The sequence below is a fragment of the Thamnophis elegans genome, chromosome 12 (assembly GCF_009769535.1).
Source record: "Thamnophis elegans isolate rThaEle1 chromosome 12, rThaEle1.pri, whole genome shotgun sequence".
NCBI classification, from domain to species: domain Eukaryota; kingdom Metazoa; phylum Chordata; class Lepidosauria; order Squamata; family Colubridae; genus Thamnophis; species Thamnophis elegans.
In genome coordinates, this window is record NC_045552.1 from 17,720,860 (window position 1) to 17,733,779 (window position 12,920).

General features: G+C 45.4%; 1 protein-coding gene across 1 annotated transcript in view; it reads left to right on the top strand.

Moving 5' to 3' along the window:
- The window catches only part of MAP3K6 (mitogen-activated protein kinase kinase kinase 6), a 70,853-nt gene that overhangs the window by 32,932 nt on the left and 25,001 nt on the right, over positions 1–12,920 (top strand). The window contains exons 8-14 of the mRNA XM_032227757.1: positions 1,763–1,875; positions 3,721–3,880; positions 4,331–4,481; positions 7,820–7,927; positions 9,004–9,053; positions 11,086–11,181; positions 12,140–12,218. Of these exons, the coding sequence (XP_032083648.1) occupies positions 1,763–1,875; positions 3,721–3,880; positions 4,331–4,481; positions 7,820–7,927; positions 9,004–9,053; positions 11,086–11,181; positions 12,140–12,218 (757 nt within the window). The remainder of the gene's footprint in view (positions 1–1,762; positions 1,876–3,720; positions 3,881–4,330; positions 4,482–7,819; positions 7,928–9,003; positions 9,054–11,085; positions 11,182–12,139; positions 12,219–12,920) is intronic.

Genomic DNA, 12,920 nt, shown 5'->3' on the forward strand with positions numbered 1-12,920 from the left:
AGCCCGATTGGGCTTATTATCCGGGGAGGTCTTATTTTCAGGGAAACGGTACATATTTTTTTCTTAATCAGTTTTTTTTAAATTTTTAATTTTCAAAACAGACACAACACATACAATCTTCCTTTCTTATATACTGTAGAAAGTGTATCAGTTGGTTACAAAAAACTTTCGTGCATCTCTTCAACAGTCATCAAGCATAATTCATATTACCTCAAGTATTTTAACTCAGATATTTATCATCATACCTCCATTTTCATTTGACTATAGTTGTTTAAACAAAGTACATATTTTTGAGAGGGGTAAGGGCTGCAGTGGTGGGATTGTGAAAGGAGGGCGTGGCCCCTTGGTGTGTTGCCGGCAAACCCATTTGTAAACCAACTAAGGTAGCTGACCTTCGTGCAAATCATTCTGGGCAACGGAGTATTCACTTTTGCAATCCCAATAAAAGCTTAATTTTCTTGGCTTATGAGAGTAACGCGCACCTTTTCCTGGCAGCTCACCACAGGTGATATCGATTTGAAGCTTTGAAACACGTGGTCTTCAGCAGCTCATGAAAGCTGTAATTGACAGCAAGATGGGTCCTGGGGGCAATCAGGAGAAAAAAATATGGATTTTTGAGGCAAACTGGAAAGAGGAAGATGGGTTGGGATCTGAATTGTGTATCCCATAAGTGAAACAGTTATCCCTTCAAGGGGTCTGTAATGACCACGTAAGTCAATGTTTCTCAAACTTGGCAACTTTAAGACGTCTGGACTTCAACTCCCAGAATTCCCCAGCCAGCACAGGTGGAGAATTCTGGGAGTTGCCAAAGGACTTCTCCATTTCTCCAACACAAAATATTTCTTCCTTGACCAGAATGATTATCAAGAAGGAAGCAGCAACAAAGATGATTAGGGGATAGGAGGCTAAAACATATGAAGAAGGGTTGCAGGAATTGGCTATGTCTAGTCTAAGGAAAAGAAGGCATGGGAGAGACATGATAGCAGTGTTTCAATATCTAAGGGGTTGCAACAAAGAAGAAGGGGTCAACCTATTCTCCAAAGCTTCTGAAGGTGGAACAAGAAGGAATGGATGGAAATTAAGGAGGAATTTCCTGACAAAATAATTCATCAGTGGAATGACTTACCACCAGAAGTTGTGGGTGCTCCAGGGGTGGGATTCAGCCGGTTCGGACGAACCAGATGCTAATTTTACATCTGCTTCACCGAACCAGTAGTTGTAAGGACTGACTGGCCCCACTCACCCTGCCCCTCCCAGGTGTTTCCACGCGGCTCATTTTGGATGCCAGGTAAGTGCAGGGGGCACGCGAAGGCTCTGGGAGGGCAAAATATGGGCCTCCTGGAAGTTCCAGAAGTCCGGAAATGGGCCTGTTTCCAGTCTCCGGAGGCTGTAGGAGGCTGTTTTCGCCCTCCCAGAGGCTCAAGGAAAGCCTCCGGAGCCTGCAGAGGGCAAAAACGCCCCCCCTCCCCCATGGTGCAGGATGCAAAGTAGGCCACACCCACCATGGCTACCCCCACCCAGGAACCGGGCAAAGAACCGGTTGCTAAAAATTTTGAATCCATACTGGAATATTGGATGACCATTTGTCTGAAATGGTCTGGGGGTCTCCTACTTGAGGAAGGGGTTGGACCCGAAGCCCTCCAAGATCCCTTCCAACTCTGTTGTTCTGTTACCCCTCTCGAAAATATGCAGTGTTCCTGTCAATCACCAAAGGTTTGACACTGAAAGGGTTACTTTTCATCCTTGTGCTTTAATTCCCCAGGTACCACAAGGCCTTTCTGACCGAGCCAAGCCTTCATGCTGGAATTAATTCGGTTGTGTTGCTCATCGCTGCAGGCCATAGTTTTGAAGCCTCTATGCAGCTTCGGCAGATCGGTGTGAGATTGTTCTCTGTTGTAACTTACTAAATTCATTTGGGCAGATAGGAAGGGAGGAAAGAGTGGTTAGCATGTTAGTCATTTGGGACAAAAATGAACAATGCTTCTTTGGAGCATACGCTGTCGTGAATGTTTATGGGTTTCTTGATGTGCAGTACATCTGGTCCTCAGTTAACAACTATCATTCAAATGATCACCATTTGCAAGTGTCAAGTCAGCTTGGAAAAAGTGGCCAAAAGTTGCAAGTCGTGATCACATGATTATTGGCCTTAATGACCGTGGGTGATTTACTTAACGACCACAGTGGAACTGACATCTTAAGTCCATCATGGTCATTTGATGGTTTACTTAACAAAGGTATCCACTTAGCCACAGAATTGCTGTTCCCAATTGGGGTCCTTAAATGAGAATTTTTTTTTTTTTTTTTGTATTTCTTTCCTTATTCAGTTCAGATCCTGCCTTTCTTCCCAGTGGACACTTAAGGATAGTAATTTACAGTGAGGACGTCCACAGGAAATGGGGGGGGGGATATATGTTACAACCATGTCTACACAATCAAGACCTGTTTCCTTTTTATTTGTGGCACGTGTAAAAAAAAAGGGAGATGAAGCTTCATTTGCCTGATCAATTCCCCCATTTAAATTTTTGGACATCCGCGATTTAAAACTAAATCTAAGTAAATGAAAAGCTGAATAAAAACAATTAAAATAGTAGCTGGTTTTAAAACGACAGAATATTATACTGCAAAATTCCGTGAAATTTGACTGTGCAATAAAACGGTTGGTCCTGGATTTTTGTCAAAGTTTTTTTTTTAAAGCAATGCAGTTCTTGATTGATCGTTTTAACCGAATATTTTTTTATGAAAAGAAGGTGCAAAACTCAGTGATTCTGGAATGGAATAACCGGAAGAGCTCACACTGCTTCAGGGCTGGTTGAGCAATTAACACAAGGAAATCCACCCAAGCAGAAATTGGTTGTAAACATTCCTGGCATATTTATTCTGACTCAGTGAATTTTGCACATCCCTGAAGTTAAGAATCAGGCGATGCCAAATGCAACATTCTACCCAGGAAATCAAATGAGTGGTGTTTGAACAAAAATCCAGCTGCAAATCCAACATGGTTATATTGTTCAACCTGGTGTTTTTCGACCTTGTCGCCGTTAAGATGAGTTATTGTCCACACCAGAGGTGAAATTCAGCAGGTTCTGACAGGTTCTGGAGAACCAGTGGTACAAATTTTGAGTAGTTTGGAGGGCCGGCAAATACCACCTCTGGCTGGCCCCAGAGTGGGAAGGGAATGGAGATTTTACAATATCCTTCCCTGCCAGGCCCACCAAGCCACGCCCATAGAGCTGGTAGTAAAAAGAAATGAATTTCACCACTGGTCTACACCTCTGAAAGTTGACAAGGCTGGCTTAGCCCAGGGGTGTCAAACTCAATTTCATTCAGGGTTCTGTTTGACCTTGGGGTGGGTGGGTGGCGGGTGGCCAGCTCAACATCACTCGAGGTTCCGTTTTCAGCTGCAATGGCCTCCTGCAGCTCTCTGCCAGCAAAAACAGAGCTTGGGAGGTGGGTGCACATGGCTTCCCCAAGCTCTGTTTTCACTGGCAGAGGGCTGCAGGAGGCCATCATAGTTGAAAACGGAGCTTAGGAGGGCCACACAGAAGCACCATGGGCCAGTCCTTTGCTGTTTCCAGGGTGGCCTCGTGGGCACCCTGCATCCAGCCCCCGGGCCTTGAGTTTGATACCTCTGGCTTAGCCCAAAGGCTGGTAGCAAAGAGTGGGTTTTCTTTTAAAAAATTCTTATATCTTTCATGAAATAACCTTTCTTTTTTCTGGCAGGGATGAAGGTGAGCTGCGTTTTGGGGAGAAAGGGAAGCCTGGAAAAAATGCAGCATTATTGGGATGTAGGCTTTTATTTTGGTGCAAGCATCTTAACAGGCGACTTCGACAAAATCATCCAAGCCTCTGAGAAGCTGTACAAGCTGAATGCTCCTGTGTGGTATGTAGTGGTGACTTTTCATCTTGTGAATGTGGGGGAAAGGGATGTCAGACGTCGCTAATACTTTTGAAGTAATCAGGAGGAAATTGTCAAAGTGGGCACCGGGACAGGCACCACTCTGAAATCAGTAAGCCTGACCTACTTTCGTTTTCTGGAGCGAGTAAATCTGGCAGAAGTCATTTCTGGTGCACCACTAAGCCATAATATATGCTCGACTTCAGTTTCGTTTATTTGTGTTGTGTGATGAACCTAAAGATTGTGGCTCATTCAAGGCAAAGGCGGTTAACACAAATTGTGGCACAGTTGGAAAATGGTGAAATGAGCTACTGAATAAGCTATTTCAGTTATTCTATTGTTCTGGGTGTGCTCAAATAAGATAAATCAATAAATATCTACCTGCGTTGGCCCTTTTCTCCACCTCTTGTCTCACCTTTTCTCTACTTGTGCCAGGTACTTGACTTCCATCAAGGAGACTTACACAATCTACAATCATTTCAACACGGCCCCTGACACGTGGTCACCCAAACAAGAACTGGTTGATTTCTGGCTGGGGCTTTTAATGGAGTCCTGCCAGCCCTTCGTCTCCACGGAGAGCTGTTCGGTAAGGAAGCTGAGAGTCCTGCTTGTTTAAAGCAATACCATTCTTGAACTTGGATTGTCCCATTGAGACTGATGGGAAAGCTACTGAGCTGGATCACATTCGAATATGAGCAAATCTTAACTTGGGCTTTCTGGTCTCAACCATGAAACAGCATTTGTGGTTGTTGGTTTTTTTTTTTAAATCTCTCTCAATTTTGCCCTGGGGGAAAAACATGCGATGGGGTGATGGTTGGGACCATCATGCCAAATAGCAATAGCACTCAGACTTATATACTGCTTTACAGTGCTTTACAGCCCTCTCTAAGCGGTTTACAGAGTCAGCATATTTCCCCCCAAAATCTGGGTCCTCATTTTACCGATCTCAGAAGGATGGAAGGCTGAGTCAACCTTGAGGCAGTCAGGATCGAACTCCAGGCTGTGGGCAGAGTTTGCCTGCAACACTGCATTCTAACCACTGCACCACCAGGACCAAGGAAAGGAGGGGAGAAATAGCAATAGCACTTAGACTTATATACCGCTTTACAGTGCTTTACAGCCCTCTCTAAGCGGTTTACAGAGTCAGCATATTGCCCCCCAACAATTTGGGTCCTCATTGTACCCACCTTGGAAGGACGGAAGGCTGAGTCAACCTTAAGCCAGTCAGGATCGAACTCCTTGCTCTGGGCAGAGTCAGAGCTGCAATACTATATTCTAACTAATGCACCACCACGACTCCTAGCAATAGCACTTAGACTTATATACTGCTTTGCAATGCTTTACAGCCCTCTCTAAGTCGTTTACAGAGTCAGCCTATTGCCCCCAACAATCTGGGTCCTCATTTTACCCACCTCGGAAGGATGGAAGGCTTCTGCCTTATGAGATTCAATCTGCCAAATTGCAGGCAGCTGGCAGTCAGCAGAAGTAGCCTGCAGTACTGCACTCTAACCACTGTGCCACCACGGCTCATGTCTAATTCTAAATATCTAAGTGTTTGCAAAACTAGTGTGCAAAAAATGAAATAAATAAAATACAGTTAGTTGTCGACTTACAACAGTGACTGTTGAAGTTACAACAGCACTGGAAAAGGTGACCGATGGCGGTTTTTCACATTTACGACAGTTGCAGCATCCCTGTGATCGCGTGATCAAAATCCAGATGCTTGGCGACCGACTCACGTTTATGACGGTTGCAGTATCCTGGGGGGTCACACGATCCCTTTTGCGACCCCATTGTAAAATGGGGGAAAATTAACTTGACAACTGTTAAGTTGTTACCTGTTCAGTTGTTAACTGTCTCGCTTAGTGACAGAAATGTTGGACTCAATTGTGGTCGTAAGTCGAGGACTGCCTGTATAAAAGGCACTTGCACACAAAAATGCCACGAATATTATGTATGGAAAATGCCTACGTTTATTCAGATTCATGCTTGCTGAAAACAGTGCCAGTTGCAGGCAGCTCTTTCACAACCCTCCTTTCAAGATTTCTTTTTAACTTCTTGTTGTTGGTTGCGAAGTCGTGTCCAACCCATTGCGACCCCCATGGACCACATTCCTCCAGGCCTTCCTGTCCTCTATCATCTTCCGGAGTCCATTTAAGCTCACACCGACTGAAGTACCTTGAATTCAACTCAAGACTTTTTTTTTTTTTTGTAGATAATGCAAAACATTTACCCAGCTTGACTTCGGATATTTGGAAATTTCCCACTTCCTTTGTTGTTTCATGTTCCTTCCGTTCAACTAAGCGAATTCAGGGCAAGCTTTGCAGAACAGCTGTCTGCAGAGCTCAAGAACATGATGGGCTTCTCTCTCCTGCCAGAGGTTTCTTTCTGCGCTGAGTCTTAGCACTCTCCTTAACGGTCAGGGTTGCTTAAGCCATGGCCCCTCTGCATGATGTTAGAGTCCAGCACGCATCATCATCCCTGAATGCTGGCCCTGTTGGCTGGGGCTGATGGTAGTTGGAGTTTAACAACATCTGGAGGAGCCCAGCTTTGTTATTGCTGAAATAAGTTATACTCCAGGTAACCTGCCTCTTGTTACGATTTGTCTCTCTTTCTCTTTCCTAGCTGTGTTTCTCCCCTTTCTGTTGTCCCAGCTTACATTGTAGAAACCCCGACTGAACGTTCCTTTGGGGCAGAGATCTCTGTCTTGGTCACCCCTCCCCACTTTGCGTCTGCATGTAGCAATAGTTCAAGTCACTCTCCTTCCTTACAATGCATTGCTTGCATGGGGATAGCTTTATAAAGGCAGTGATTCTCAAGTTCAACCCTCACCCCAATTGTCCTACCAGTTCAACCTTCACTCCAATTGTATTTCCAGTTCAACCTTTACCCCAATTGTGTTACCAGTTCAACCCTCACCCAAATTGTTCAACCCATACTCTAATTGTGTTACCAGTTCAACCCTCACCTCCATTGTGTTACCAGTTCAACTTTATCCCAATTGTGTTACCAGTTCAACTCTCACCCCCACTGTGTTACCAGTTCAACCCTCACCCCCATTGTGTTACCAGTCAACCCTCACCTCCATTGTACCAGTTCAACCTTTACCCCAATTGTGTTACCAGTTCAACCCTCATCCCAATTGTTCAACCCTTACCCTAATTGTGTTACCAGTTCAACCCTCACCCCCATTGTGTTACCAGTTCAACCCTCACTTCCATTGTGTTACCAGTTCAACCCTCACCTAACTGTGTTACCAGTTCAACCCTCACCTCAATTGTGTTACCAGTTCAACCCTCATCCCAATTGTGTTACCAGTTCAACCCTCACCCAATTGTGTTACCAGTTCAACCCTCACCCCAATTGTGTTACCAGTTCAACCCTCACCCAATTGTTTTACCAATTCAACCCTTACCCCCAGTTGTGTTACCAGTTGAACCCTCATCCCAACTGTGTTACCAGTTCAACCCTCACCCCCATTGTTACCAATTCAACCCTCATCCCCATTGTGTTACCAGTTCAACCCTCATCCCCATTGTTACCAATTCAACCCTCATCCCCATTGTGTTACCAGTTCAACCCTCACCCCAATATTGTTACCAGTTCAACCCTCGCGCCAATTGTGTTACCAGTTCAAGCCTCACCCAATTGTGTTACCAGTTCAACCCTCACCTCCATTGTGTTACCATTTCAACCCTTACCCAATTGTGTTACCAGTTCAACCCTCATACCAATTGTGTTACCACCTGGCTAGGCTCTTCCTCCTGGTACCCTTTTTGTAGAGGGCATCAAAATGCTGGCCTTCTGATAACCAAATATTGTGCTGCTCTTGTCCCCTGGTGATTTCACACCCTTCTCCTCATCTCGAGGAATTCATTGAATCTTCCCTTGTTTAAAATCATCAGAGTTGACCTTTCTTAACAGGTGTTGATTCTCGACCTGAGCAAGGTGCTCCAACCGTCTCAGCTCTCTGTGTGCAACGAGGAGATCAGAAAATCAGTGACCCTAAGCTACATCGGTTCCCTGGAAGAGGTACTTTCAGAGGTTTCACTTCATTTTCCTTTTTTTTTTTGCTTGCTGCCTGCTAGTCCTCGCTTAATGAATCCCCTGTTTAGCAACCATGCAAAGTCACGTCGGCATTGGAAAAGCCGCTATAAAGCAAGCCTGTGCATTTACAACCGTCACAGGGTCCCCAGGGGTCACATGATCAAGATTCAGGCGTTTGGCAACCGGTGGGTGTTTATGACTGTTGCAGCACCCCGTGTTCACATGATCACACCTGGCTTCCGACAAGCAGAGCTGATGGAGAAGCCGACAGTAAAACTGCAAGCCATGCTCACATGATGTCTCAATGACTCTGGACGATTTGATTAATGACCACAGTGGAATGGAAGTCTTGAGTCCACAGGGTCATGGGATGTTTCACTAAGCGATGAAGTTGCCAGTTCCAGCTGTAGCAATAGAGATAGCACTTAGATTTATATACCACTTCATAGTGCTTTTGCAGCCCTCTCCTAGCTAGTCAGCCTCTTACCCCCAACAATCTGGGTCCTCATTTGACCCATCTCGGAAGGATGGAGTCAACCTTGAGCCTGGTGAGACTCGAACTGCTGGCAGTGAGCAGAGTCAGCCCGCAATATTGCATTCTAACCACTGCACCACCAGGGCCAAGGAAAGGAAGGGAGAAATAGCAATAGCCCTTAGGCTCACATACAGCTTCACAGTGCTTTACAGCCCCCTCTAAGCGGTTTACAGAGTCAGCCTCTTGCCCCCAACAATCTGGGTCCTTATTTTACCCACCTCGGAAGGATGGATGGCTGAGCCAACCTTGAGCCTGGTGAGCTTCGAACTGCCAAACTGCAGCTAGCAGTCAGCTAAAGTAGCCTGCAGTACTGCACTCTAACCACTATGTCACCTCGGCTCAGTTGGGGACTGAGTTTAATGACCTGACTTGTGGTCCTTAAGCGAGGATTACCCGTTCTTACAATTTTCAGTGATTGGGAATTTTGCTTCTAGGGTTATTTGCAACCAATTTCGTTGTATTTAACTACAGTGACAATAAAGATTATACTTGCTTACTTATTGGGTGTTTCTCTTGCCTTCTATAGGAAGGAATTTCCACCTGGACCTTTCCCGCATCCTCCATCCGTGGAATCAGGTAATGAGATCATTATTGCCATTTCTGAAGAGGGCATCTAAATGCTGGCTTTCTGCGTAACTCAACATCCAGCATCCGAATTGTGCTTACTGTGCACATGTCACACTTAAAGCCACACATTTTGCCAACTTGCGAGGCTTGGTTAGGGTTCAACCTTGATCAGTTTCCTTGTGACTTTTCATATTCTGGAAACTCAGACGATTTGGTTAACTTGTGGTTCATCATATCGCACGAAATTAGAAAATTGTTTAATTCAGCAACGAGGTCATCGTGCGAATGGAATTTAATGCCTGTGTAACACAGCATTATCTCTGTTCTTGGCCTAGTGGACGTATTTGGATGTTTGAGAATATATCAATTGCCAACAAAGTGGCAATCACAGACAATAGGTTCAGTTGCCAATACTTAATGTAAGATTATTTCCTTAACTTCCTTCTGGAAGTCAGAGACATTGGGTTACCTTTCTTTTCATGAAAAGTGATCTCTTCGTCCTTTTTAAACCTTCACATAAATCTCCTAAGCCAGGGGTCGGCAAACTTAAACACTCAAAGAGCCATTTGGACCCCTTTCCCACAGAAAAAACACCGAGAGCCACAAAGGTCCTAACCGGAATCCCCCTGTTCAATTCTGGAGCTGACCGGAAGTTCAGTTCCCCCACTATAGAGTCTCCTCCTAGCGCGGCGTACTTTTTCCTCTACCTGTCCTAACCAAAAGCCCTATCAATTGTGGAGACAACTGGAAAACCCTCTCCTTGCCATAGAGTCTTCTCCTGGCACACTGTGCTTCTCTCTCCCCCGCCCCACTGGAAGCTCCTCTCAAAATTGTAGCACCGACCGGTGATGGAGCCACAGCAGAGGGAGGAAACAGCCACCGTTTGCTGACCCCTGTCCAAGCCAGTGATGGCTAACCTTTTTGTAGCTGGGTGCCTGCGTAATGCAATGCATGTGCACCTCGCCCACCATGCATTCGCCCCCCTGCCCTCCATCCCCTGCGCATGCATGTGCAACCCCTTGCCTGCGCCCCACCCCCATGCATGCACATTCCTCTCTCGCATGTGCCTCACCCACCACGCATGCATGGCAGAGACCCAAAAACCAGCTGGCTGGTGGGAAGCAAACGCACATGCACCGTGGAGCTGAGCTGGGGCAGCAGCTTGCGTGCCCACAGAGAGAGTTTTTTTTTCTTTTTTTTTCCAAGTTTATTTGTATGCTGCCCTTCTCCAGGAGGGACTCAGGGCGGCGAACAACTCAGGGGGGAAAGGGGACATAAACACAGTACACATAATTAAAATACACGAAAATCACACAGCCATACCAGTCGAGAGGGGAGGGGAACTCATCAACCCCAGGCCTGCCGGCACAGCCAGGTTTTGACGGCTTTCCGGAAGGCCTGGAGAGAGGTGAGGGTCCAGATCTCCACGGGGAGTTCATTCCAAAGGGCCGGAGCTGCTACAGAGAAGGCCCTCCCCCGGGTAGTAGCCAGATGGTATCGGAACCCGGAGGAGGCCGACCCTGTGAGATCTAACGGGTCTTTGGGAGGTAATTGGCAGCAGGCAGTCTCTCAAGTACCCAGGTCCAATACCATGAAGGGCTTTATAAGTGACGACTAGCCCCTTTAGCATGCATGCCATAGGTTCGCCATCACTTAGGACCCAAGGTTAATTTTAACAGGTTGTCCAAGGGGTGTTCAGTCTTTATGGGGGCGCTCACATCTCAAAGCCTTTTGAACCAGCATCGTCAAACAATGATAAGAAAACATTTTCAGGCAAAGTAAATCAACAGTTCATACAACATTCCCTGCACAGAAAAAGGTAATATCTGATCAGGAAGCTTTTGAGGCTAGCGTAGATGAAGGATCTTGAAAGGATAAGTCAGGTTTCTGGGGTTTCTTTTGCTTTTACTGGTGAGAAGAAGGGATGGATATTCCTGTCAAACTGAAGTTCTCCTCCTGTGGACTAAGCCGCCTTCTCTCCAAAGGCCTGTTTTCTACGTGCCTGAATTCTTTTCTTCTCTCTCTTTCTTTTTTGCACCAGTATTTCTAAGTGCGACGAACGATGCTGTTTCCTTTATGTGCGGCATACAGTTGAAGATTTCCAGTTATACTTCCCTACCCAAAATCACTGCCGCTGGTGAGTGAGGGTGAGGAGGTGAGGGTACCAACAGAAGCCAAGAGCCAAAGAAAGAAAGCTAGTGCAGTCCTGGGCTGTTATCAACACAGGAAGAACATCAGGATCACAAGAAGTGATAATTCCATTCTGTACTGCACCAGTGAGGCCACATTTGAAACACGGCCTATAATTCTGGTCACCACAATACACAAAAAAAATGCCGAGAGCCTAGTGCAGGGCTGTCAAACTCGATTTCATTGTGGGCTGCATCAGAGTTGTGTTTGACTTCAGGGGGCTGGGGTGGGCGTGGCCAGGGTGGGTATTGCCAGTTCAGCATCACTCCTGTCGGGCGCCTGTGGTGGCCCGAGCACTCTGCCAGCAAAAACGAGCTCCTGAGCCCCATTTTTGGCTGCAATGGCCTCCTGCAAGCCTCTTGACAGCAAAAATGGAGCTCGGAAAGGCAATGTGCTCAAAGCAGTATCAATCTTTATGAAGATGTTTCTTTCTTTTTTTAACTTTTTTTATTTTGTTTATGCAAACTTCGACATCTTTGCAACACATTACACTTCTTTCACATATCACTTGTGATTCTTTTATCTGTACATATGTCTTGTATAGCTATAACTTTATAGATATGTGCATTTATATTATTTCATACATCTTTTTTCTTCATTCTATATATAACATTCTATGTAACAACCTTTATTACATTTCAATCGTTTTGCATCCATTTTCCTATTATTTATTTGCTACAGTCTATTTTGTATCTCTATCTTTTAATCATTTTCTGGTTTTGTAGTTGTTGTTTTTTTATTTGTTGATCTTTCTTCCTTTCTTTTTTGCTTTCCTGCCCCCCTCCCTTTCCTCTAGCCAATTATACCATAAATCCCATAAGGAGTAATATTCAGATTCCTCTTTATGAAGATGTTTCATGATGCTTCTATTATTCCCTGAGATTTTCCTTCCTCTTTTATTTCAGGTTTTTTGAACTGGTCCATTCTTTCATGGCAGAGATGGGCGAAGAAGGGAATTGGTGCAGCTCTCCAGTGGAACTAGAGGTGAACTGGGGGTGGGGGGAGGAGTTGTCAATCAGGCCTTCTTGGTTTTCTTAGGAAGGATTTCTCAATGAGTGAAGAAGGAAACAACAAACCTAGCCAGCTCCAGAGATGAATCAGCATAAAAATAGCTAGCGTGAAGAGGTCTTTTTTAGTGCTGTGCTGAAATTTTCTTCTAAACCTTTTCCCACAACCTAAAGGTTAAAACATATAAAGAACAGTTGCTGGAACTGGGTATATCTAGTCCAGTAATGGCTTTCTAGGAGCCTGGGGAGGGCAAACAACAGCCGAATGCACAAACCGGAAGCCCGTTCACAAATTATTGGTTTGTGCTTTGGGAGATTTTTTGCCCTCTGGAGGGTGAAAAACAGCCCAACGTGTAAACCGGAAGGCTGTTCCTGAACTGGTTTGCATGTTGGATGGTTTTTCGCCCTCCTGAAACTTTAGGGAAGACTGAAAAAATACCCCAAAACACCCCCAAAATGCCCCAAAATCAAGGCCGAAAATCAGTTCGCCAGCGCACACATGTGCACTGCAGCTGACAGGGCAACTCCTCACGTGCCCTCAGAAATGGCTTCACGTGCCACCTGTGGCAATGCGTGCTATAGTTTCACCATCATGGGTCTAGTTTGATGAAAAGGACTAGAGTAACATGATAGCAGTGTTCCAATAACTTGGGGGCTGCCACAAAGAAGAAGGAGTCAA